Consider the following 25,971-nt stretch of genomic DNA (forward strand, 5'->3'; position numbering starts at 1 on the left):
ACATGGATAAGAACATATTAAGCATACTGTCCGCACTGTCTGTGAGGCCAGAAAGAGAATAGCCAACTCCAGTCTGGTCAACGCTCTCAAAGAAGCACAAAAGAACTAAGAGAGAAGGTCCAGAGGAGGGGTAACAAAGATGGGACCAGAATTCGGAGAACTGAGTTACAATGAGAGGTTTGAGGCCATAAATTTTTCCACCGTGGAAGAGAGGATCAAAGAATACTTTTCCTGGTTAGGGATAAAACCTGTTTCTATAAGCATGTTGCAGGTTCATAGTGAGTAACCTCATCAAAACCTCCTTGTTTATAAACCAGTTTGATGACGTCGGCAGTGAACAGTTCCACGAGAGATGGAAAGACATAACAGCCAAAGTCCATGTTATGCAGTGAAGGACTGTTATAGTACAGGATGAGCGGATTGAATTAAGAGACGAAATTTTAATTGCTGACGATACAGTAAAGTTTGAAAAAAAAAGAAATTGTTTGACGGTAGAGAAGGTTCAAGTGATGGGTTACTACGAGTGTAGAACTCCACTCCCCTGTACAACACATATAGGTGATTTCACACACACACACACACACACACACACACACACACACACACACACACACACACACACGCACGCACACACACACATGGTATGACGAGGGTTTGTATAAAAAGGAAAAACACCCAGAATTGCATAGCCAACAAACCATTCTCTCACACACTTTACAAACACCTAAACTATACATCTTAAACACCACCGCTAATTTTTTTTTCGCTGGCCCACTGTCCTTTTATTATTATTTTATTATTTTATTATTATTATTATTATTATTATTGTTGTTGTTGTTGTTGTAATAGTTCAGTAACACACACACACACACACACACACACACACACACACACACACACACACACACACACACACACAAAGGGCACACGAGTGTGAATAACTGATTAACCATAAAAGGAAGATGAAGTAAGTAGGGTGGAAATAGTGGTGCAGAGGGAGAGGAGAGAGAACAGGGAGTTGGTGGTGGGGGGGTAGACCAGGTGATGGGGGGGTGAGAGAGCAGGTAGTGGGGAGAGAGAGAGAGAGAGAGAGAGAGAGAGAGAGAGAGAGAGAGAGAGAGAGAGAGCTCAGGGAGTGGGTGGAAGCCCAGGGAGTGTAGGGGGTATCTGGGGTGTTGGGGGAAGAGAACCCAGGGAGTGGGGAGCGCAGATGAAGATTGGGGTCACTGGAGGTGAAGCGGTAGGCTAGGGGGTGGGTTAAGGGAGGGTTTAAAGGTAGACTAAGGGAGGAAGGGGGGAGGGGATGAGGGGCAGGAGGGGAGGGAAGCTTGGCTATGCAGGGGGAAGGAGGGAGGGAGGAGGAGGAGGAGGAGAGGAGGAGGGTTGGGGAGGAGAGGCCACGCACCGGGTGATGACCCGAGCCGCTCCGCCCAGCTCACTCCACATCGCCTCAATTTCCAGAGGACTTCGTCTCCCACTCCGTGACGGGAGGGCGTCGAGACGACCCGCTCGATCGCCATACTGAACACGACGGTACGACAGCTGAGCATGACGGTACGTCCCTTGAGCACGACGGTACGACAGCTGAGCACGACGATACGACAACTGAGCATGACGGTACGTCCCTTGAGCACGACGGTACGACAACTGAGCATGACGGTAAGACCCTTGAGCACGACGGTACGACAGCTGAGCACGACGGTACGACAACTGAGCATGACGGTACGTCCCTTGAGCACGACGGTACGACAACTGAGCACGACGGTACGACAACTGAGCATGACTGTACGTCCCTTGAGCACGATGGTACGAAAGCTGAACACGACGGTACGACCCTAGAGCACGACGGTACGACAAGTGAGCATGACGGTACGTTCCTTGAGCACGACGGTACGACCCTAGAGCACGACGGTACGACAACTGAGCACGACAGTACGACAACTGAACATTACGGTACGACCCTAGAGCACGACGGTACGACAGTTGAGCATGACGGTACGACCCTTGAGCACCGCGATGACGACCCTTGGTTAGGATGACCCCGACCTTTGACTTTACCCTTTGAGGGTCAGATTGAGACACCACTAGACCATCTTACCGAGAGGTCGTGTCATTGTGCTCAAGGGTCGTACCGTCATACTCAAGGGTCGTACTGTCATACTCAAGGGTCGTACCGGCATACTCAAGGGTCGTACCGTTATACTCAAGGGTCGAACCGTTATACTCAAGGGTCGTACCGTCATACTCAAGGGTCGTACCGTCATACTCAAGGGTCGTACCGGCATACTCAAGGGTCGTACTGTCATACTCAAGGGTCGCACCGGCATACGCAAGGGTCGTACCGTCATACTCAAGAGTCGTACCGTCATACGCGAGGGTCGTACCGTCATGCTCAAGGGTCGTACCGTCATGCTCAAGGGTTTATCTCTGGTTTATGAACGACTTCATTCGTGCTTACTTGGCCTTCATTGAATGCATAATGAATGCTCATGAACATATAGTATGTTTTTTTTTTCTATTTTTTCTTACTCAAAGAATACTGAATCACTGTCACATATCTCACTGTTGTGTGACGTGAGTATAAGGTGTCACTGTTCATACTGAAATTTCGATGCAGTGGTGCTTTAGGTATGAGTATTTTCTTTCCGAGAGATAGATAGATAGATAGAGGAGAGAGAGAGAGAGAGAGAGAGAGAGAGAGAGAGAGAGAGAGAGAGAGAGAGAGAGAGAGAGAGAGAGAGAGAGAGAGTAACATGCTGGGAAACAGTGCCAGAGTTGCTTGTTAGTGCCGAAGCTGATGTATCAGATTTACGTTCATTTTCATTATCGTGTGGGTAATCCAGTGTTGTGATATGGATATTGATAAGTCAGCTTTTGAAACTTAGGTAGATGCTTCTGCAGTTTAGATATAGAATTTGACAGGATGTTTGCGCTTCCTTTGCTCTTTAATTCGTTTGGAAATGTTTGACCAGATGTTTGCACTTCATTTGCTCTTTAATTCGTTTGGAAATGCTTTTGGAAAGTTTTATGTTTCATCTGATTTTTTTTTAAACCATTTTACTTTTTTTTTTATGACCTTTTACTTCTTTGAATAAGTTTCCAAAACTTGAAACAATCTACTTCCATAGTTTCTAAAGCCTGTTTTTTTTTTTCAGCTTTTCAAATGCGATTTTAAAACTTAAGAGGATTTGTTGAGTAGTTTTTCTTCTCTGGTTTTGAGCTATTGAGGATTTTTTTTTCTTCTAGTGGATTAGGAAAGGATTGTAGAGTCAGTCTTCAGGACTTAAGAAGAATTCCTTTCGCCTTTTTCCCCACTTTCCTTCCCGTCCCATTTTTTTTTCACCTCCCTCCTTTCCACTCTCCCATCTCGTCCCCCTGCATATCTCTCTTCCTGATTTTTCTGATCCTTCATTCCTCTTGTGCTCATACGTGTGTATGTGCCTGCAGGAGCGGATGGAAGGGGGAAATCCAGACATTGGTAATCCTGCAGTCAGGTCCTAAGAGCACTTAGGGTAACTACTTACACAAGCAGGTCTTTGAAGTGAGGAGAATCCTTTTTCATAAATGTCCAAGGGTCATAGAGAGTCAGTCCTGCACGAAGGTCCTGTAAATATGAAGTTCAGTCTTCTTCAGGGAGTTCCCTAATGAAAATGGAGAGTCCTTCTTTTGGAAGACAGGTGTGGAGACCAGGGAGACTTCTTCTGCAGGTAGATCCAGCGAAGGAGGCGAGTCCTTCTTCTGCAGGCAGGTTTTGGGAGTCAGGAGAGTCCTTCTGTTGCAGGCAGGTTGTGGGAGTCAGTTGAGTCCTTCTGTTGCAGGCAGGTTGTGGGAGTCAGGAGAATCCTTCTGTTGCAGGCAGGTTGTGGAAGTCAGGAGAGTCCTTCTGTTGCAGGCAGGTTGTGGGAGTCAGGAGAGTCCTTTTGTTGCAGGCAGGTTGTGGGAGTCAGGAGAGTCCTTCTTCTGCAGGCAGGTTGTGGAAGTCAGGAGAGTCCTACTTCTGCAGCCAGGTTGTGGGAGTCAGGAGAGTCCTTCTTCTGCAGGCAGGTTGTGGGAGTCAGGAGAGTCCTTCTCTTGCAGGCAGGTTGTGGGAGTCAGGAGAGTCCTTCTCATGCACTCTGCTGTGGGTACACTGAAAGTTCCTTTATGTTCGGTAACACGAAGTGTGTGAAAGATCAACAAAGACTCCTCTTGACATTTCCTGTAATGCTCGAAACGTCATGATTCCAGCTTGTTTACCTGTTCCAACAGGAACCAGGCTGTTTGCATGGCTGTCTGTCTCTCTGTTTGTCTCCCTCTGTGGCTGTCTGTTCGTCTGCCTGTCTGTATGTATGTCTGTCTGTCTGTTGGCTTCAGATAAAACTCAATGTTGATGCCCCATGTGGAACCTTAAGTAAATTTGCTTAATCTTAATTGTTGCAGATGAAGTTTTCCACGAAGATTAAAAATTTACTCCGTCGTTACATAACGCATGAAACAGTGATAAGATACAGCAGTAAAGTTACACAGTTAAAGTAAAACACGTAAGATCTTTTGGTGATGCCAGAGTTCCCAAAATGAGTATATATATATATATATATATATATATACATATATATATATATATATATATATATATATATATATATATATATATATATATATATATATATATATATATATATATATATATATTTATATATATATATATATATATATATATATATATATATATATATATATATATATATATATATATATATAAAATGTATATTTATTTTGTAACAATTAAGATAGTATTTAGACACAGATAACTGCTCTTGTTGTCAGGTTGTTTGTGTGTGTGTGTGTGTGTGTGTTTGCAATCTGTTTACTGTTGTTGTTATCCTAGGTAATGGACTCTTGAAATGTTGCTCCTCCTAAGCTGTGGTCACATAGGTGCCTGAGATACTTGTTTGCCTACACACACACACACACACACACACACACACACACACACACACACACACACACACACACACACACATTCCTCACATATCCTGGAGGTACACTTGAGACCAGTAGCCACCTGTCTAGTCTGCAGTGTTGGCAGGAGACCAATGTTGTCTCCACACTCAACACCAGTGAAGACTCATTATCATATATAATATATATATATATATATATATATATATATATATATATATATATATATATATATATATATATATATATATATATCCCTGGGGATAGGGGAGAAAGAATACTTCCCACGTATTCCCTGCGTGTCGTAGAAGGCGACTAAAATGGGAGGGAGCGGGTTCCTGGAAATCCTCCCCTCTCGTTTTTTTTTTCTTAATTTTCCAAAAGAAGGAACAGAGAAGGGGGCCAGGTGAGGATATTCCCTCAAAGGCCCAGTCCTCTGTTCTTAACGCTACCTCGCTAACGCGGGGAAATGGCGAATAGTACGAAAGAAAGAACGAATTTGTATATATATGATATATGATCTAATCTAAAGAGACTAAGATTGGTGTTCGTACACTTGAAGTCATGACAGAAGGGTCTTGTCTTTGATGTCATCTCATCTTCCTTCACACCCTTCACTTTTGGATCTAATCTTAATATACTTTTCAATTGCTTCCCTCTTGCAGCTTAATAGGGTTTTCAAAAGCCCTTACTTTTTCTCTTGTGTTGTATTACTTCAACAATTTTTATTACTCTGGTACGTCTACCCACATGAATATACCTTTTTTAACCCCTGTACACCGTATAGCAGTGCTGTAAATGGATGTTAAATCAGATTAACACGCTACTGAATACTATTTTTTTGTCCAAGACTTTAACATGGGTGTGTTTACGTACTCGAGAGGTTGATCACGTTCTTGCTGCGAGCTGATGGGTTGCATTAAGGCGGACATACTCGAGATAAGGTAATGGAATCTCGACATTCGGTATCAGATTAATTGCAGTGGCTTGTCCCCAACAATATGTGGTCTGTGTGTGTTTGTGCGTCTATGTGTCTGTGTGTCTTTGTCTGTGTGTGTGTGTGTGTGTGTGTGTGAGAGAGAGAGAGAGAGAGAGAGAGAGAGAGAGAGAGAGAGAGAGAGAAAGAGAGATTGCTAGAGTGAGTTTTACACTCGTGTGACCCCGTCTCTTGACATTATGTATCATGTATGTATCATGTTTTACCACTTATGTGTACACACACACACACACACACACACACACACACACACACACACACACACACACATTAGCCTAAGTCAGGTGCCCAATTATCAACCAGCCTTGAGAGGAGGACTAACACCTGGGTTGGATAAGGGCCGTCTGTTGATATAAAGAAGGAAACACTTTAGGAAAGTGACAACTTTAAAGTGATGAATTTTCTATTACAGTTTACTATTAATATGACCATAAACTTAAGTATTGATATTCCTTGTATTCTGTGTTTTTTAGTAAACCCAAAGTCAAACTCATATTCGAGTGAATAACTAAAGTCAGTTATTTGCCACTAACACTCGTTAACATAGAGAGTTGACATGTTGGAAATATTTAACCAAGTCAGACTTGGCAAGACTTGTATATTTAAGAACCTTAAAATATGTACCTTAGGATATCTAGAAGTCTGTGACAATGTAGATGTTTAATATTTTCTAATCTTTTTTTTTATTTAGTTTTTTTATTAGTCATTAAAGGAGTTTTTAAGGAGAGGGAGATGCTTGTCGTCATCATCATCTTATTCTTCCTCGACCCCAAATGTTACGAGATTTAGGCGTTATGCTAAATCCAGAACTCGACAGGTTGATTGGTCATTTGGGTTCTCGGCCCTACTGACAGCCAGGGGGGTGGGTCGTCGTTAGAGCCAGTCGAGGTGAAGAAGGGATCAACCACCAATCTGGAAAAAAAAAGAAAAAGAAAAGAGTGTTGAGTATACGATCTGTAGGCGAACGAGAGAATTCCGGGACTACGACCATTTTCATACACCTCACCGTATGATATGGCATGTGACGAACTCGAGAAAGATCATTTCAAGGAGAGGAGAAAGGGGGGGAGGGGTTAGTTTAATGACCTCATGGACAAGAAGAGGGAGGAAAATTGGTCCCGGGATGTGAGACAGACCGATTTACGCTCAGGTAATTGACATTTTACAGATGCCTTGAGATATATACGCCAGCACTCTATGCTAACCCTGTCATTACTCCTCAAACGTTTTGAGTGGGTGATTATATCTTCGTTTTTTTATGTGTGTGTGTGTGTGTGTGTGTGTGTGTGTGTGTGTGTGTGTGTGTACTTTCCACGTCTCAGTTTTTGAAGTTTTTTTTTTGTTGTTGTTGATTTTGTACTTATTTTTTGTCTGGATTATTTTTCACGTTTTCTATTTCTGGTTTTGTACGAATCTTTTGTGTTTGGGATTTGGTCAATGTCGTCTTCGTTTTGTGATAGTTTTGTGATGAGATTACTCACCTACTTACTGTTCCTGCTTTTCTTTTCAATTTTTTCTTTACAAGACCCTCCTCCGAAGGGGAGCTAAAATACGACCGTGGTGTAATGGCGACGCTCTGTATTTAGTGACTGAGAGGACTGGGTTCGATCCCAGGGCCAGGCAGGACTGGGAGAGGTGATCGCTGTGTTAGCCAGACACCCTTTGCTATGTTAAAGAGTTCCTGGAATAAATCGTTCGTTCCTTATTGCTGTGTTAAAGATCCTTTATTAATACTCTCAGTCAAAATTATACACATCGTACACATTATACACATTATTGTACACATTATACACATTATTCTCAGGCTTCACATTATGGATTGCTGTGTTTATTGGTCGTAAATCAGACGCTCGAATTATAAATTCCCTGATATCTCTTCACGTAATTTTTAATCACCTGTTTTGTGCAGTATAGCAAGGGAGTCCTACACTTGATTTTGGAAGTGGACCTGTGTGTGTGTGTGTGTTTGAGTCAGTCCAAGCGTTTGTGAATGCCTCTTGTATGCAAATCTAGTATGCATATCCGCATTCGTCATTCTGCGTGTTAATGCAATGCATGGATCTTTCTTTGTCTCCCTCTCTCTCTAGCAAGAGTGAGGAATATCTAGTGATTTGAATATTCTTCTTTTTTTTTGTGTTAATTCGGATGATCTCAGAGGAAATGGCCAACATACTTCAAATGATATAGTGCGCTATTAGCCTGCTATTATCGTCTTTGTGTGCAGTTAACGAGAGAGATCTTCGTGTAGACTGTGTGTGTATATATATCTATATCCATATATATATATATATATATATATATATATATATATATATATATATATATATATATATATATATATATATATATCAGACGCTGATATATATATATATATATATATATATATATATATATATATATATATATATATATATATATATACACATATATGTATTATGCCTATTACGAGTGTACTTGCATTGTGGGTGTTTTATATCAGTACTCCTCTGTGTAGATTCCTCCGTCCTTTTATAGTTTTCTGAGATATCATCAACAGGATCTGAGATACGTGGAATTATGTTGGGGGGACAAACGCGTCTGACTCACAAACAAGACCGTTGTATTTATAATGAGGCAAAGCGACCTTTTTTTTTTTTTTTCGTGGCGTTGGCGTCTTACTCATGGTGATGTTTGTTGGTTAGAAGTACTCAGGCTTGTAGAACGACCTTAGGACGATAGTTAAGGTTGACAAACTACCTGCTTGTGGATATTACGTAGACTGGTATTGAAGTACATGGATGTGGGAATATTCAGCAGAGCTTATTTGTATTGAAGTACATGGGTGTAGGAATATTTAGCAAAGCTTAGTTGTATTGAAGTACATGGAAGTGAGAATATTCAGCAGAGCTTAGTTGTATTGAAGTACATGGATGTGGGAATATTCAGCAAAGCTTAGTTGAATTGAAGTACATGGATGTGGGAATATTCAGCAAAGCTTAGTTGTATTGAAGTACATGGATGTGGGAATACTTAGCAGAGCATAGTAACTACGTCCTATAGAAGACCACAACTAGAATATGCTCCTCAAGTTTGGTCACCGTACCTAGAGATAGGACACTAACAGCTTATAGGGAAGGTCCATATGGAAATAAAAAAAAAGAGAAAAGATGGCACCAGAATTAAGAGAGCTAATCTATAGGGAAATGTGAAAGGCAAGGCTTGACTTTGCCCACCTTGGAAGTAGAAAAGAGGAAGGGGTGATCTGATCACAGTCTTTTAGACGACAGAGAGAGAGAGAGAGAGAGAGAGAGAGAGAGAGAGAGAGAGAGAGAGAGAGAGAGAGAGAGAGAGCATTAAGCAGGAAACATGTAAGAAGTATTTCTGTAGCATAAGAGTGGTGGATGAATGGGATGAATTGAGGCAAAATTGTGAGCGTAGACTGCATACACAAGTTTAGAAGGTGTGGGATTCCCTTCCGTCCTTACAGATAGATAATGACGAATACATAATTACACATAGACAAACACATATACACAGGCGCACATTTCTACATCATCACATTGTTGCAATACACATCCTTAGCCACGATGCCTTGAAGATAGCAAAAAAAAATATACATTTGTAGTACGAGTTAGCTTAACCTGCGAAGGGATTATGATAAAAGATAGGTAATAAGACAATAAAGGTAGATAATAAGGTAATAAAGATGGATAATAATGAATGTATTTAAGATGATAAGATCTGTTTACTGAGTATAAGGTAAATTGATCCATTTGATAAGGTACCCTTGAGACTTCTAGATGCATAGATATATCATAATGATCATTCTAGATGTAGTAGTCTGCCTTGCCGGACTGACATCTAGAAATCCTCTAGATTGGTTGGGATTACGAGCCAGAAAGAATATTAATCCCCCACTGCTTAAGTGATGAAGGCCGTGCGATTAATGATGTGGTTGCCTCATACCGTTGATGATTATCAGTGGTGAGATATAATTGTGTTTGTTTGTTTCTCTTGTCTGTTTGCCTGAGTTTGTGCGTTTATTTTCTCTTGTTTGTTTGTCTGTTCCCTCGTCTGTTTGTTTTTGTTTGTTTGTTTGTCTGCTCCCCCTCGTCTGTTTGTTTGTGTTTGTTTATGTACTTTCCCCATGCCTGTTTGTCGTTTGTTTATATCAATTTCTCTCACCTGTTTGTCCACAGTAATATATGATTTGTTTGTGTGTTTGGCTGGATTCCTGTCAGTTTGTTTACCAGTTGACATCATGATAATGTATCAGTTGACGTAATGAAATTGTCAAACGCCCATTTTGATACATTTTGATGCTTAACATTTCTATTTCATCTACGATGTTCATTCATATTTTCAATCCATTTTTGTACTTTGATGGAGTTTTTTAATCTAGATGTTCTTTCTCTCTTTTTTTCATGCCTAACATTTACGATGATAATGATGAAAGTAAAGCGATTGATGATAAAAAAAAAACCCGGTGTTAGTAACGAAATCCGAAAACATATGCGCGCGCAGATTTGGCGGGAACCTCATTGTCTTCACAATTATCCCCAGGACGAACGGAGCCTCATTGTCTTCACAATTATCCCCAGGACGAACTAGAAAGAAATACAGATTAGTCGCTGACTGGCGCAAGCGGCTTGATCCAGCTGCGCGCCAGAAATCACGCACTTAACTTCTAAGGCGTAGGGGAACCGGTCCCGTGAAATATAGGAGCAAACTCACTTAGAACTAAAGTTAGCTCAGAATGATTACATCACCTTGGCATTCTTGCGCTGCCCACATATTCGAAGAGCAAACGCGCGCGCGCGCTTGTGTGTGTGTGTGTGTGTGTGTGTGTGGATTTCGGTGAAGTAATCCTTTGGTGGGGACTAAGGTCTTCTAGAGGATTTATCGAAGCACCTTCAGAGCCGTACGATGGTGGGGAGGACCCAGAAATCCTCATTAGGATCTGTCGAAGTGCCTTTTGATCATCGAAGTACCCCTCTTAAACTTCTGAGGCCTCGAACGGACGTGGAATTGCCGCCCCCATAAACATCGAAGTACCTTCTTAAAACCGAAGTACCTTTTCGAACATCGAACTCTCTTCTTCTAGAGAGGAAGAAGATCTTACGGGAGAACGAAGGTCCTCATTAGGAGTTATCGAAGCATACCTTCGGAACATCGAAGTCTCGCCTCGGCAGAGTTTTCCTTCGGGAGAGAAATGAGAGGTACTTCGTAGGATTTATCGAACTGCCTTCTGGACATCGGGGATATTGAGAGCAACACCCATCACTAGGGGGGGCTTTTAGTGAGGAAGGGGGTAGTTATGTTGTTGCCTTCGCTTTATCGCCAAGAAGTATGGGATGACCTTCCCGCACGCCCACTCTCCTCCCTCCATCATTCTCTCATCCTCTTCCTCTCTCTCTCTCTCTCTCTCTCTCTCTCTCTCTCTCTCTCTCTCTCTCTCTCTCTCTCTCTCTCTCTCTCTCTCTCTTTCTGTCTCTCTCTTCCCTCTCTCTTTCCTTCCGTCTTCGGTTACCCCATCCGCCTCCAAGCTGAGGTGTGTCTTGCACACCGGGGCATGGCAACTGAACACTCCTCAGTGTCGGGTGCTCCTTCTTGGCGGATGGTTTGCTACGGCATCTGCTTTGAGCTGGCGCCTGCAATGACGACATCTTCCGAGTTAAGTGCCGGTTGTAAGTGGCTGTTAGTGCCTTGACCTCTTGAGCACGACTATCCGACGCTTAGTTATGGTGACCTGGCATTTGACCTGACCCCCTTAGGTGATACACATGGAAGTGTTGATGATACGTATTAACAGTTGATACATTTAGACGTAATGTTGATGCATCGATAACTGAGACACATTCGCTTACGTGGTACATCATGTTAGGAACAGATGTATTGGTTTAGCTATATACGGTGTATGTCATATATGTGATATGCGTTGAAATGATGGGTACATGTCGTCAGCTACGCCGCTGCGTACGACCATTCCTCACCACTGTACATCCTTGTCGTCACCATCACGACCACGATCTCCACCACCACCACCACCACCACATACCAGCTTCTCGCCACCATCAGCAGCGCACCAAGTTGGGCAGGATGCCCAAGCCGGGACTGGCCAGCTCAGGCCCGGCCAGTAGTGGTCTCCCCTTTGGCCAGGGAGCAGTGATCTGCCCTGTGCTGGACACGGCTGCCTCTATAGGGTAGAAGGGCCTCGCTGCCTCTCTTCGGTGGGGAAGAAGACATTTCGTTGCCTCTCTGGGGTTAGAAAATCGAGTTTCGGAAGGTGTAGAGGAGTGCTTCAGTAATTCCCTGACGTGCTGATGATACAACTGATGGTGACAGATGTATTGGTGATTGTGATAATGGGAATGCCTCTCTCAAGTTATGGATCAGTTGTCGTATATCCACGTAATTGGGTAGAGATGGAACTCCCCTGAAAAAAAAAAATCCGATGGTGGTGAAATTGGAAAGTATTTTTGTTATTTTTCATAGGAGTCGAACGTGGATATATTGATCACGGGAGATGCTGAGTCGTTCTTCAGCTCCCCAGATATGTGGCCAGAGCTGGTGGAATACATACACCCAGAAAGACATTACCGTGAAGGCTAGAAAGGTGAATACCCCCAGAAAGTCCACATAACCAAAATGGAGAGCTTGGTGTGTGTGTGTGCGCGCGCGCGCGCGTGTGTGTGTGTGTGTACATTGCTAAGACGAAGAATTCAGGTGACAGACGTAGAGTGGTAATGCGCATGATTTTGAGTGATGTAGGTCATCAAACTGTTATGGGTACCAAGAAATAATGATAAGGAAACGTGGATAAAGAGAGACGTGCAGGCCAAAAGAGGAAGATGCATGGAAAAGATTTATAGTTTAAGAACTCATACGAATGAAAATATATTTTTAGTGTAACTGGAACGAACTGAGGACGAACAGAGGAATGTGGAATGTAACTCCAACAGTAAGTGAAATGAAGAAAGCTACTAATGGAGGACTATATATATATATATATATATATATATATATATATATATATATATATATATATATATATACTTTTGACGTGACTGGAATAGTATTCACCCAAAACTGAAATGCGACATAGATTCGAACTCGGTGTTTTCTCCTTTTTCTTTAAAATCACTTCCCACATACAGATTCCACGGAAATTATCGAGGTATCTTATTGTACGGAAAATACCGGGAAATTGTGTGGTAGGAACAGGTTGTCACGTGGATTTTATGATTCATAGGATTTTTCAAAATACTGTCGTGAGATGTCAATTCTTTATACATTGGTGGGTTTATATCATTATTATATTTCGTTAATCTAAAACTGATTTACTTTCCCTCGACTGAGTGAATTGTGAGGATAGAATATTGTAACTAAACTGAATATTATCGTTTAAGAGCAGTTAATGAAAAGATTTATTCATTCTGCCTTTTAAGTTAAGAAACACATGTTTATTTATGGTTAGCTTCAAAAAACCATACGTCCATTAATGTATTTTTTCTTTATCGTTCTCTGTAGAAGATATCTATTTATTGTTTTTTTTTATCCCTGTGTGTGTGGGGGTAGAAGAAGAAGCAGAGAACCATGAGATGGAAGAGAGACGAGTTGGTGGTGATACCATCTTAATGAGAGAGAGAGAGAGAGAGAGAGAGAGAGAGAGAGAGAGAGAGAGAGAGAGAGAGAGAGAGAGAAATCTGATGCTCCTTCGTCTGACCCTGTGTTACTGCTGCTGTGACCAAGCTTGTTTTTGCTGTAGTAGTGTTACTTTTTTTTTGCTACCGTAGTGTTCTTGTGTTACTTAGCTGCTCCTTCCTTTTTTCATTTTATGTCTGGAGTGTTCCATAGTTTGTTGAGTGTTCCTCCGCTGGTATTGTTCCTTGGTTCTGCTCCTTAGCTTGAAGGAAGAGCTCCTTAGCTTGTCATTACGTCACTGTACTGTTACTTTTTTAGTGCCACTGTATCATTAGTGCTACTTTGTCGACACTCGTGCTCTCGCATTATGCTCAGTAATGTTGTGTTGTTCCTTGCGTAACTGGGTTCTTCTGTATGTTACTGCGTTACTGGGTTGTTCTCTATGGTACTGCGTTACCGGCTTGTTCTCTATGGTACTGCGATACTGGGTTGTTCTCTGTGGTACTGCGTTACTGGGTTGTTCTCTATGGTACTGCGTTACTGGGTTGTTCTCTATGTTACTGCGTTACTGGGTTGTTCTCAATGGTACTGCGTTACTGGCTTGTTCTCTATGGTACTGCGATACTGGGTTGTTCTCTATGTTACTGCGTTACTGGGTTGTTCTCTATGTTACTGCGTTGCTGGGTTGTTCTCTATGTTACTGCGTTACTGGGTTGTTCTCTATGTTACTGCGTTGCTGGGTTGTTCTCTATGGTGGGGGGTTAAGTGTGTGGTCTGCTGTGGTGGGGGGTTAAGGGTGTGGTCTGCTGTGGTGGGGGGTTAAGGGTGTGGTCTGCTGTGGTGGGGGGGTTAAGGGTGTGGTCTGCTGTGGTGGGGGGGTTAAGGGTGTGGTCGGTTGTGGTGGTGGGTATTCGGGGCATTTCCGTGGCAATCTTTGGTGGCTACGCCTCCACCACGATCACCCTCGCCTGGCCTAGGTCTCCGGTTGGCGGCGACGGTGTGGGGGGCGCGCACGTTGGCGAGAGATGATGGAGAGAGAGAGAGAGAGAGAGAGAGAGAGAGAGAGAGAGAGAGAGAGAGAGAGAGAGAGAGTGTATCTGTGAGCACCTACGACAATATTGTGTCAACAGGTAGAGGCTAGCTCAGAGAGAAAACAAAAATTACATGAAAAAAGAGAGAAAGAGAAAAGAGAATTAACGTGAAGAACGAATGGAGGTAAAAGAAATGAAAAGAGCACTGAATCTCCATCATCACCACCACAGCTGAATCTCCATCATCACCACCACAGCTGGATCTCCTCCACAGTTGGTTCGCTTCAGCCTAAAAGGTCCTCAAGGCTGTCAACTCCTCGGAGACTAAAAGGGATGACGCCCATCTTGATTATGAATAACTTTAAGATGGCGCGACGGTAGACAAATTGGTTGGTCATCCTCACCAGGCATGAGGGAAGATGAGGAGGAGGTCATGAGGGAAGATGAGGAGGAGGGTATGAGGGAAGATGAAGAGGAGGTCATGAGGGAAGATGAGGAGGGTAAGAGGTAAGATGAGGAAGTTATGAGGGAAGATGAGTAGGTTATGAGGGAAGATGAGGAGGGTAAGAGGTAAGATGAGGAAGTTATGAGGGAAGATGAGTAGGTTATGAGGGAAGATGAGGAGGGTAAGAGGGAAGATGAGGAGGTTATGAGGGAAGATGAGGAGGTTGGGTAAGAATGAGGCGATGATGGGTATACCTCTATTGGCTATTGTCCTGCATGTTATTTCCCTCATAATTTTCCACAAGCGACGCGTTGTCTGGCTAACCACACTAAATGATTTACTACCTATTGCTTTATCTAGAACGCCAAATACGTTTAAAGAAGCATAGAATAATCTGATAAATATTATCCAAATATCGCAGTAATCTTCTTCCCCCAGTATTAAAAACCACGTCTACGCCAGCACAGACCTTGTGATATTTTTTTGTTATCCGGCCTAACACGAAGAAAAAAATGAAGCTTATGTCAAAAATACCAATATTATTAATACAGAGCTGAGGGTCGAGGGTATGGTGTTGTATATTGAGACTTGAGGCCATGTTTGGCATACCGATCTTGAGAGAGAGAGAGAGAGAGAGAGAGAGAGAGAGAGAGAGAGAGAGAGAGAGAGAATATACATCCTCTTTATAGTCTGGTAATCTGGCTTCAGTGGCTTAGTTCCTTATAGCATTCATGGCTAAGGGATTTGCTAGTGGCTTGAGGGATTTGCCTCCCTATGGCTCTCCTGGCAAGAAAGGGAGGAGGGGAAGGGGGGCTTTGTTAGTGGTTCAAGGGGCTTATTTCGCCCTAGCCCTTATAATAAGGGCTTGACTCCCTACGGTTGTTAGGGCAAGGGCCGGTGATTTGCGTATGCCCCATTGGCCTACTTCCCTGGAGCTGTCCTGCTAAAGGCCTAGGTAGTTGTTGGTTGCTAGGTGCGTGGTGACGGGTGGCAGATCATGTATTAGGAAGGGTAAGAGCTAAGATTTCTTCTGCTAGGAAGGGATGGTAAGAGCTAGGACTGACTGCTTCTCCTAGGAAGGGGACGGTGATTAGATTTCTTCTACTGTGGAGGGTCGGTGCTTGGACCTCTCCTGCTAGGAAAGGAAGTTGCTGGGACTTCTTACGATATCTCCTGCTAGGAGTGGAAGGGGGCTAGGACTCGTGAGCTAAGAGTCAGGAGGAGGAGGAAGGTGCTAAATCAAGGCTGTTGCTGCGCTAGGAGGAATGCGGTCAGAACTGTTGCTGCCCTAGGAACGGTTACCGCTAGGAATGCTGTTCCTCCGGAAGGATTCCCCCTTCTCCCTCCTCTCTCTCTCTCTCTCTCTCTCTCTCTCTCTCTCTCTCTCTCTCTCTCTCTCTCTCTCTCTCTCTCTCTCTCTCTCTCTCTCTCTCTCTCTCTCTCTCTCTCTCTCTCTCTCGTGGATTCGGTGTCAGGCTCTGTTGCCGTGCTGGGGTATCGGATACGGCTAGGATTTTTGTCACTGTCTTAGGATGGGATTAGTGGGAGGGCGTGCATGATTCTCAAGGTTATTCCTTATTTGTTTATGATTTTTCTTTTTCTTTTTTATTCTCTGTTTGAAGAATACTGCGAGGTGGCATAACGAGTTGAGGATGAATGTCTGAAGGGTTTGCTAGGAAGGGAGGCTGCTAGGATGGCCATTGTGATGGGGAGAGATGCTGCTAGGATCATAATCGCTGTGTTAGGGAAGAGAATGCGGCAAGGTCTGTTGGTATGTTTGTATGGAATGTTGCAAAGGCTACTGTAGCTATGAGAAAAATGCACTTGAGATTATAACAGTGTCCAAAAGGAGTACCACAAGGTATGTCTGTATGTTATTATATGGAGATAGATGCTGCTCTGTGGATGTAGTTGGTGCTATGCTGTTAAGATATGCTGCTCTGTGGGTGAGTAAGTGCTATGCTGTTAAGATATGCTGCTCTGTGGTTATAGTTGGTGCTATGCTATAAAGATATGCCGTTTTTTGTAATCTAAGAAGGATTTCTTTCACTTTTATTCACCATCTCCTTATCCATAACTGAGTTGAATGTTTATAGCCAGCTTTTCTTTTTATATATTTTTTTCATTATCGTATTGAGCTTCTCTGTGCTTTTGATATTCTCAAAAGCCCAGAGGTTGTCCCTTCCTGGTTCTATTATTTCCCGTCACGTACGGTTACCTGTAGGAAGAAAGTACTTAGGGAGGTCGTGGTGCTATATAACCAGACGTGGTGTACGAGAGACTGAGGGAGGGAGGCGAGCGCCAAAGTGGGGTAGAGGACCGGGAATGAGTGTCGGTGTTGGTGGTGGAGGAGGAGGAGTGAATGTCTTCGCTCCTATGGACGACTCCGGTCACGGACGACAGACCATCCTGGTAGTCTGGACGACCAGTGGTTGGTTGACGGTACGACCCCACGTTGTTGCTGGTTTTTACTTGGCTTAAACGACCTCATAACGGGGTATGGTGGCGGAGAGGCCGTGAAAGAAGTGAACGACTATGGCAGTGTGAACGACCCAATGGCCTGATAAACCACGCGAATGTGAAAGCCTTTTTTGGGTGGGAGGGCGTGGGTGACCACGGCGGAGGGGGCATCGGAGAGGGAGGGTGGAAGATGGCTTATGTAGTCTGACCAGCCGCGTTACCGCTGTCGTGTGGACGATGATGTGGAGGTGCAGATGAACCTCAATTTCCTGGGTTCGAAATCTTATTACAGGAGGAGGGCTGGGGAGATTCCCTCTCCTTGTTGAGGGAAAGAAGGAGAAGAAGAGGAAGAGGAAGAAGAAGATAGATGGCATGTGGGATAGAAAGAGAAGTTGAAGAAGAAGAGGAGTAGGAGGAAGAGGAAGAAGATGGATGGCATGAGGGAGGGATAGAAGGAGAAGAAGAAGATGAAGAAGAATAGTAGGAGGAAGAAGAAGATGGATGGCATGAGGGATAGAAGAAGAAGAAGAAGAAGGAGAAGAAGGAGAAGAAGAAGAAGAAGAAGGAGAAGAAGAAGAAGAAGAAGAAGAAGAAGAAGAAGAAGAGGAAGAAGAGGAGGAGGAGGAAGAGGAGGAGGAGGAGGAGGAGGATGGATGGCATGTATGTTATCTTGTATCAGGCGTCTGTTGTGCAGACGGTCTGCACGCCGGTTATCTAGATATGTCGTCCTCACTTTAGATTTGTCTGACCACCAGCCTCTTCCACACTCACGCCCCTGCTTGCTTCCCCACCTCTCTGGTGAGATTCCTCGCCAGTAGCTTGCCTGAAGACACACACACACACACACACACACACACACACACACACACACACACACGCACGCACGCACGCACGCACGCACGCACGCACACACACACACACACTGCTGTGGAAGATGACATATTGGGTCCACAATTTCTGTGCAACTTTATAAGGACGACAACACCACCCTTGAGCTAGACGGCACTCCCCCTTGAGCACGACGGTACGACCCTTGAGCACGACGACACGTCCCCATAAACCCAGCTGTTAAAAGCCATCTTAAAGGCACCTGAGTGTCCCATTCGGTCTTACGCTCGTTGTGTTGCCGTGTGTAGCGGAAAAACTACAAGCTTCGTCTGAGTGTCAGGAACACTGGTGGCGCGATAGATAAACAGACCAGTCTACTCGGGACCTAGGAGGGAGGGAGGGAGGGAGGGAAGGGTGAAGTCTGCGTTACCTCAACCATCTGTTGCCGATACGAGAGGGCAGACTCGCCCGTCCGTGGAGGGCAATCTTCTGTGTCTTGTTTTGAAACGCGAATCGAATCGCTCGGCGTAAAAGTAAGACGGGCATAATGATCGGTCAGATTACGAGCCAGTCGTTTCGTTCTCTCTGACGTACAGGAAGTATTATACTCGTTTAGGGTCTTTGAAATCCTTTGGAGGTACGACGGTACGTCACTTCAGGACGACGGTACGACACTTGATAAACGTGGCCTGTGACCCCTTAACCCCTTTCAAAGGTCAGGTCGAAGACCATTACGTGATCTCCACGACCTTGGTCCTGGTCTGGCACACGTTGCCGGAAGTCTGGCCAGTGACCTCAGGAAAGGAATTAGTCTCACGGTAATGTCTCGGGGACGTAGATTAACGCGGTCTCTTTTTTTTTTTTTTTTTTTTGGTCATGTGATGTGTTGTTCTTCTGAGGGGCTCAGGCCTCTCGATTTGGGTCAGTAAACACACATGTACAAGACGTCTGGCCTGAAATCCCTAAGTTAGGAGATGGGATACTCAACCCTCGTGGTCTGGCCAGCTGGTGAGGCTGTATATCTCCTTACTAATCTCAAGTTCCTCCCGTCGTGGTACTTTATTGAGCAGTGCGGAGCTAAAATGTTTGGTGTGGTTCATCCCAGATTAGCTTTTGGCTTATGGACGGGGCTAGGCAGTTCTGGCGTCGTGGTGGGGGTTGTAGACGAAGCTGGGTAGTTGTGGGGGTTGTGGACGAGGCTGGGCAGATGTGGAGGTTTTGAACGAAGCTGGGTAGTTGTTGGGGGTTGTGGACGAGGCTGGACAGTTGTGGAGGTTGTGGACGAAGCTGGGTAGTTGTGGGGGTTGTGGACGAGGCTGGGCAGTTGTGGAGGCTGTGGACGAAGCTGGGTAGTTGTGGGCGTTGTAAATGAAGACTGGATGATTGGGGACTGTGATTTCTAAGGCTGGGCAGTAGTGGTGGTAAGGGGGATGTGGATAACCCTGGGTTGTGGTCGGGGTTGTGGACAGCCCTGGGTTGTGGTGGGGTTGTGGACGAGGGCTGGGCAAGGCTGGGGTTGTAGACGAGGCTACACAGTGTTGGTGCTGCGGACAAGGGCTGGGCAGTCAATCAGACTTGTGTATTTTGTTGAAACTCCGTTTGAGTTATAGAGTGAAAAAAAAAAAATATACGAAGTCCCTACGAAAATAGTAGATGGAATACTGTAGAATAAAGAGCGAACATGACAGGAAGAACAGAGAAGAATAAAGATCTGAAAGTGTGTGTGTGTGTGTGCGTGTGTGTGTGTGTGTGTGTGGAAGAGAATAAAGAGGGCCCCTCAGCCAATATAGATGTTGGCAAATCCTCATTTTTGTCGGAAGTTTAATAATAGAGGCTTCACGTCCTGCTTGCGCCTGCGAAAGCTTAATTTCCTCCCCTGTCACAGGAGTTTGGCGGCATTTTTGCCGGTTCCTCTTGGATGGCACTTGTTATGTGTTACATATCTCTATGTATTCGTTTGTGTTAGTGACCCTTCTGTTTATGCTTGTTACTTTACTCTTTATGTACTTCTGTTTACCTTTATGCCTATCTATTGGGTAAGAGTTTATATATATATATATATATATATATATCAAAATATAGCAAAAATCATGCGGACAGTGCGCCTCACTTCTACATATCTAATCTCTAGCTGTCATGTACAATGCATCGAAACCATGACCCAACATTCACAGCCAGGCCTCGCAGACCACTCCATGTTTTATCTTCGCTGCTTCGTTGGCCTTCTCTCAACCCAATGACAGCACGTCGCCCCGCGTGTACCACACTGATCTGATTCACTCTGACCAGTGCACGCTTCTCGCCCTCCTGAATTTTTCAAGCCCCGATACCCAAAGCATCTTTTGCTCCGTCGTATACACACACTCACGTTACATATATATATATATATATATATATATATATATATATATATATATATATATATATATATATATATATATTATATATCAGATACGTTTCTGTCCATTCTGATCAGTTTTGGTTTTGTTCTTTTTTTTCACGTTTCAGGATTGATTAACCATGGTTGGCTGTCCGATGCGTTAAGTTGTCACATACGCCAATTGTTGTGGTCAGTCCACGCATTTCGACTGAAAAGAAATGTACAATTCCTCCTATAAATGAGTTATTTATCTCACCTTAATGGAGAGTGCTATGAGTGGTTAAGACTATACTTGCTACGAAGGAACCCATGACACACGTAGCCATAGAAACAAGCACAAACTAGCGACGAAAATCTCTTTTAGCTCCTCCTCCTAACCTCCAGTATTGAGATACGTAGCCAGAGAGATAATACAAGCCAGCGGACGAAAGTCTCTTCTCCAATATTGAGAATACGTGGCTTGAGAGATACAAAGACAAGCCACTCACCAAAGTCTCTCCTTATTCTTATCCAGAGAGATACAGAGACAAAATATCGACAAAAATCTCTCAATCACATTCTCCAGTATTGAGACACGTAGTCAGAAAGATAACCGCAGCAAACGCCTTGTCCGTATATCACGAAACATTAAGCCATTAAGCCAAGAAATTCTCTTCTGAATTCTCCAGTATCGGGATATGTAGCTAGAGGGAGAGAGATAAGGCCGTACGAGAGGAAGAGAGAGAGAGAGAGAGAGAGAGAGAGAGAGAGAGAGAGAGAGAGAGAGAGAGAGAGAAATGAGAGATAGAGAGATAGAATCCATTGACGTGTTGGCTGTAAACCGCTGTGACATCCAACCCAGCGACCTGAGAGTGTGTGTGTGTGTCTGTCTCTCTCTCTCCCACCCACATCATCTTCAGGAACCTGGACTTCGTCAGGTCTTCGTCAGCTATGTTCCTGCTACTTCGACCCATTCGGAGAGCCAGTGAGTGTTAAGAAGAATCCACAAGAGGATGATTCAGAAAGGAAATAAAGATTCACTCAACCTTTTTTTGATCTAATGACCCCTTACCTTGCAAGAGACATCCTTTCTCCGTTCCAGCATAATGTATAAGTCCAAAGACTTATATTCCATTCTCCCCCCCCCCCCCACTCTTTAAGCATGATAACAAACTCTACATATAAGTTCAAAGACAATTTTTTTTCCCAACCATCTACAAGCATGATGACAAAGGTTACATATAAGTCCCTTTTTTCCTCTCTCTACAGGCATGATGAACACGAAGCCTTATTGTGACTATCAGTCACGCTAACCCATTATGCTTGCGTCTGATTAACCCGTATGGAAGTGACTCATTTGCTTTGACGTCGTTTGAACTTTATGTTTTGGTTTGTCAGATTTCTCTTTCTCAGGATTTTAACCCAATTTGCCGATGTTGTGTAGTGAGTGCTGGCTTGTTTACCCTCTGAGCACGATGGTTTGGTCCCTTAAGCACGACTTTACGACCCTGGAGCACGATTTTTGCGACCTTTGAGCATGACGATACGGCGCTTGAACATGAAAGTACGACCCTCGAGCACGACGGTACAACCTTTAAGCAAGAAGATGCGACCCTAGAGCTTAGAGGTGCGACCCTTGTACATGACTTTACGACTCCTGAACATGACTTTACGACTCCTGAACATGAAGTTACGACTCCTGAACATGAAGTTACGACTCCTGAACATGAAGTTACGACTCCTGAACATGAAGTTATGACTCCTGAACATGAAGTGGCGACCCCTGAACATGAAGTTACGGTTCTTGAACATGAAGGTGCGACCCTTAAGCGCGACGGTCACAATCCTTGAGTTAGACGAGAAGGACCAGTGAGAAAGTTGGCCTGACCTTTGACCTAAATGCCTGGTTCATCATAACTCATAGTCGTACCGTCGTGCTCGAGGGGGATCGTACCGTCATGCCCAAGGATCGTACCGTCATGCCTAAGGATCGTACCGTCGTGAGCACCATCCTGTCAAGTAAGTACAAGAAGCCTCTCCAGTTTATGGAGATAAAATGAAAAGGGGAAAAAAAAAGAAATGTTCAGGAAAGGTAAGGTTTGATGGTTCTTAACCCCTGATTTATGAGGTCATGACCCAGGTGTCAGAGTTCACGCATGTCCAATACTGACGATGATTAATTCGTCAGATATTCCTTTAATAACTCTTTAAGTCGTTTTTGGTCGTGAGGGTCTGTGTCTCACTCCCCCAAGAATAAATGTGTACGTGTTCAGGGTTATCTTGATGAATCTTCTGTGATGAATGGAAATACGATGATAACATGAGACGATCTAGCTGTTTAGTTTCCTTCTTTGGCAATTGCACTGCGTTGCTCCTCCCTTGAAGAATTCCTCTAATCACTCGTATCACGCGAGGTAATTCGTAACGGAAGTGTTGCAGCGTGTGGATGTGTCCTTTTGAACACGTAGTTCTGGTTGACCTTGGTTGATGATATATCTGAGGAGGAGGATTTTGGCTGCTGAAGCATCCGATAGACCGAAGTGAATTTGGTTGTTGAACTACTACTGGACTGATGTGAATTTTAATTGAATCTTTTTTGGGTGAATTTCCTTTTTCCTTGTTTTCATACTTTTCCTTCACTATTTCCTTTTCGGGAAACTCATTAAGTTCTTTCATATTCTTTCATTTTCCACTCATCTATATTTACCCACACTTCTCTATGCACAAATTGACTCATTTTTCAAGTTCTGAGAATGTTTGTGTCCTCATATTTCTAATTTATTGTAGACGAAGGTGTGGTCATATGAGAGAAGGAATGGGATCATAAGGAGATAGTGTGGTCATGTCATGGGCGGGGAATGGGATCTTGAAGAGGATCGAAATGAGTTGTGATCATGGATTTCGTGTCATATGATCGCACTGATGGAAACAGGAAGATGGAAAGGAGGAGTAGAAAGATGTAGGAGTGTACAGATCTTGCTAGGAAGAGGAATGGAATCACTCGGTGAGAGAGAGAGAGAGAGAGAGAGAGAGAGAGAGAGAGAGAGTGTGTGTGTATGTGTGTGTGTGTGTGTGTGTGTGTAATGACAGTGCTATGCTTGTGATGAGAAACGCAGCCAGTTGCAGATCATTTTTGCATATCATAACATCACCACATCGTCCGTCTGTCATTTTCCCTGCATTAAGCCCGTGGTGCGTCATCACCTCTCATTGCCGAGTCGTCTTTGCCGTGTCAGACAAAGGACTCCACAGCTGCCGTTAGCGAGTGGCCCATCCGACGACCGGCACTTTGATGCCGCTGTGTGTGTTGTACGATGGAGAGGCGCGTCGCTAAGATCCTTAGCTGTGTGTGCGATGGCGAGGGATCTCCCTCGTCGTCTTTTGAGGTCGTGTGTAATTCACTCCGAAGGAGAAAAATACTGACGAGGCGTTGCCTCCTTGAGGGCATGGAAGTGATCCTGGAACGTAGGGTTTGGCCTTTGGCCTTATGACTCTTAGGGTTAAGGTCGGAGCCATTTATCCCCTAAGAGTCGTGTCTTTGTTTCTCAGGGTTTCGTACCATCGTATTCACGTGTCGTACTACCGTGCTCAGTGGTCGTGTATACGTCGCTCAAGTGTTGTACCGTCGTGTCTGTGATATTCGCAACGTCGTTGCTCAGAGTTATGTACCGCAGTGGTCGTCCCGTTGTGCTCGTGTCGTGCTGTCGTGCTGGCTCTTCCCGCTATCGTGTTCGAAAGGGGGGGGGGGGTCAAGACTCGGGGCGCGACTGCATATTTGGCAAGTCTCAAACCTTCACGGTGTACGATAAAGACATAATGCATCACTACGACAGGGCTTGAGCGTCGTAGTGAATTCAGACACTTGGATGTCGTAGATGAGGACATTTTTTTTTTTTTTTGCTTCACCGTAGCAGGTATGACGTGTGTGTGTGTGTGTGTGTGTGTGTGTGTGTGTCAGTAACACTCATTTCTGTAGTTTCCCTGAACACATTTGAAGTCTTCTTTTGTTTCATTGAAACCTGACGCAGAGGTCGATCATCTCCTGGCCATATGATACATTTCGGACCATTTGATCAAGATGTGATTGAGAGACTTAGAGTATTCTGAGTGTTTCTTCTTCTTTTTTTTCCGTTTAGCATAAGTCCTTCCCGAGCGACGGTGTGGAAACCCCCAGCCAGCAGAGGGTCGTTCTTTATTAGACCCAGTTGCAAAGGATGATTTGCTGACGTCTGGTGGATGGAGAAATGACGGCGATGTGGTAGAAGGGCTGACGACTCGTGGTAGGAGAGATTTCTCCTTTTGGTCATCCACACCCGCGTTCGCGTGCGTGTCTCGGCGAGTCCAGCGTCTCGTCTGGGTGGGGGAACCAGCGTCTAGATCGTCCCTAAGGTTACGGGTGATGTCAAGTCCGCAGCACACGGGGCCGTTCAGGTCCTTCGGTGTACACAACCCCATGAGAGAGAGAGAGAGAGAGAGAGAGAGAGAGAGAGAGAGAGAGAGGGAGAGAGAGAGAGAGAGAGAGAGAGAGAGGGAGAGAGAGAGAGAGAGAGAGAGAGAGAGAGTTCGACGATGATGGCGGCGATAACCTGATCCAAGACACAGGCTGTCATTACTGCCCATTCCAGATTCCGTCAGGTGGGTCTGGGGGTCTCCTGTACAGCACCTGAGGTGAAGGATACCATCTGACGAGCTCCCCCCTGAAGGACACGAGATTAACATTCTCTCTCTCTCTCTCTCTCTCTCTCTCTCTCTCTCCTTTGTGGCGTGAAGGATCACATCCTGATTCTCTCTCTCTCTATACCATGAACGGGATGCGGTTTCGTAGCCTCTGGTGCAGGCTCGGTGAAGAACGTGTTTGAGCTCAGGTACCGTGTGACGTAAAGGAGGAGGAGGTGTTTTGTTCGATGTACTACCAACAGCATCTACAACAACAACAACAACAACTACGACTACGACTACTACGACTACTACTACTACTACTACTACTACTACTACTACTACTACTACTTCTATTACTATTACTACTACTACTATCGCTGCTGCTGCTTTTCATACTACTACTTCCTCTACCTCTGCCAGTACTGCTACTGATGCTACATCTACCACTGCTTCTTCTACTACTGCTACTACTACTACCACTAAATAACCACTACAGCAACAAGAACTACTACTACTACTACTACTACTACTACTACTGCTACTACTACTACTACTACTACTTCTACTTCTACTACTACAACTTATGCTGCTACTAATACTAATACTACTTATGCTATTACTACTACTA

The 25,971-nt window shown here is 44.2% G+C and overlaps 1 protein-coding gene across 12 annotated transcripts in view; it reads left to right on the top strand.

Moving 5' to 3' along the window:
- The window catches only part of Eip63E (cyclin dependent kinase Eip63E), a 523,995-nt gene that overhangs the window by 81,786 nt on the left and 416,238 nt on the right, over positions 1 to 25,971 (top strand). For 8 of the 12 annotated variants that reach the window (XM_071681678.1, XM_071681679.1, XM_071681684.1 and 5 more), the window contains exon 1: positions 20,843 to 21,669. The exons of the other annotated variants lie outside the window; for them this stretch is intronic. In XM_071681678.1, coding sequence (XP_071537779.1) covers positions 21,636 to 21,669 — 34 coding nt within the window. In that variant the 5' untranslated portion in view covers positions 20,843 to 21,635. Of the gene's footprint in view, positions 1 to 20,842; positions 21,670 to 25,971 lie in introns of those variants that run through there. 12 annotated transcript variants of the gene reach the window in all.

This window comes from Panulirus ornatus, chromosome 33, assembly GCF_036320965.1.
Source record: "Panulirus ornatus isolate Po-2019 chromosome 33, ASM3632096v1, whole genome shotgun sequence".
Classification (NCBI taxonomy): Eukaryota; Metazoa; Arthropoda; class Malacostraca; order Decapoda; family Palinuridae; genus Panulirus; species Panulirus ornatus.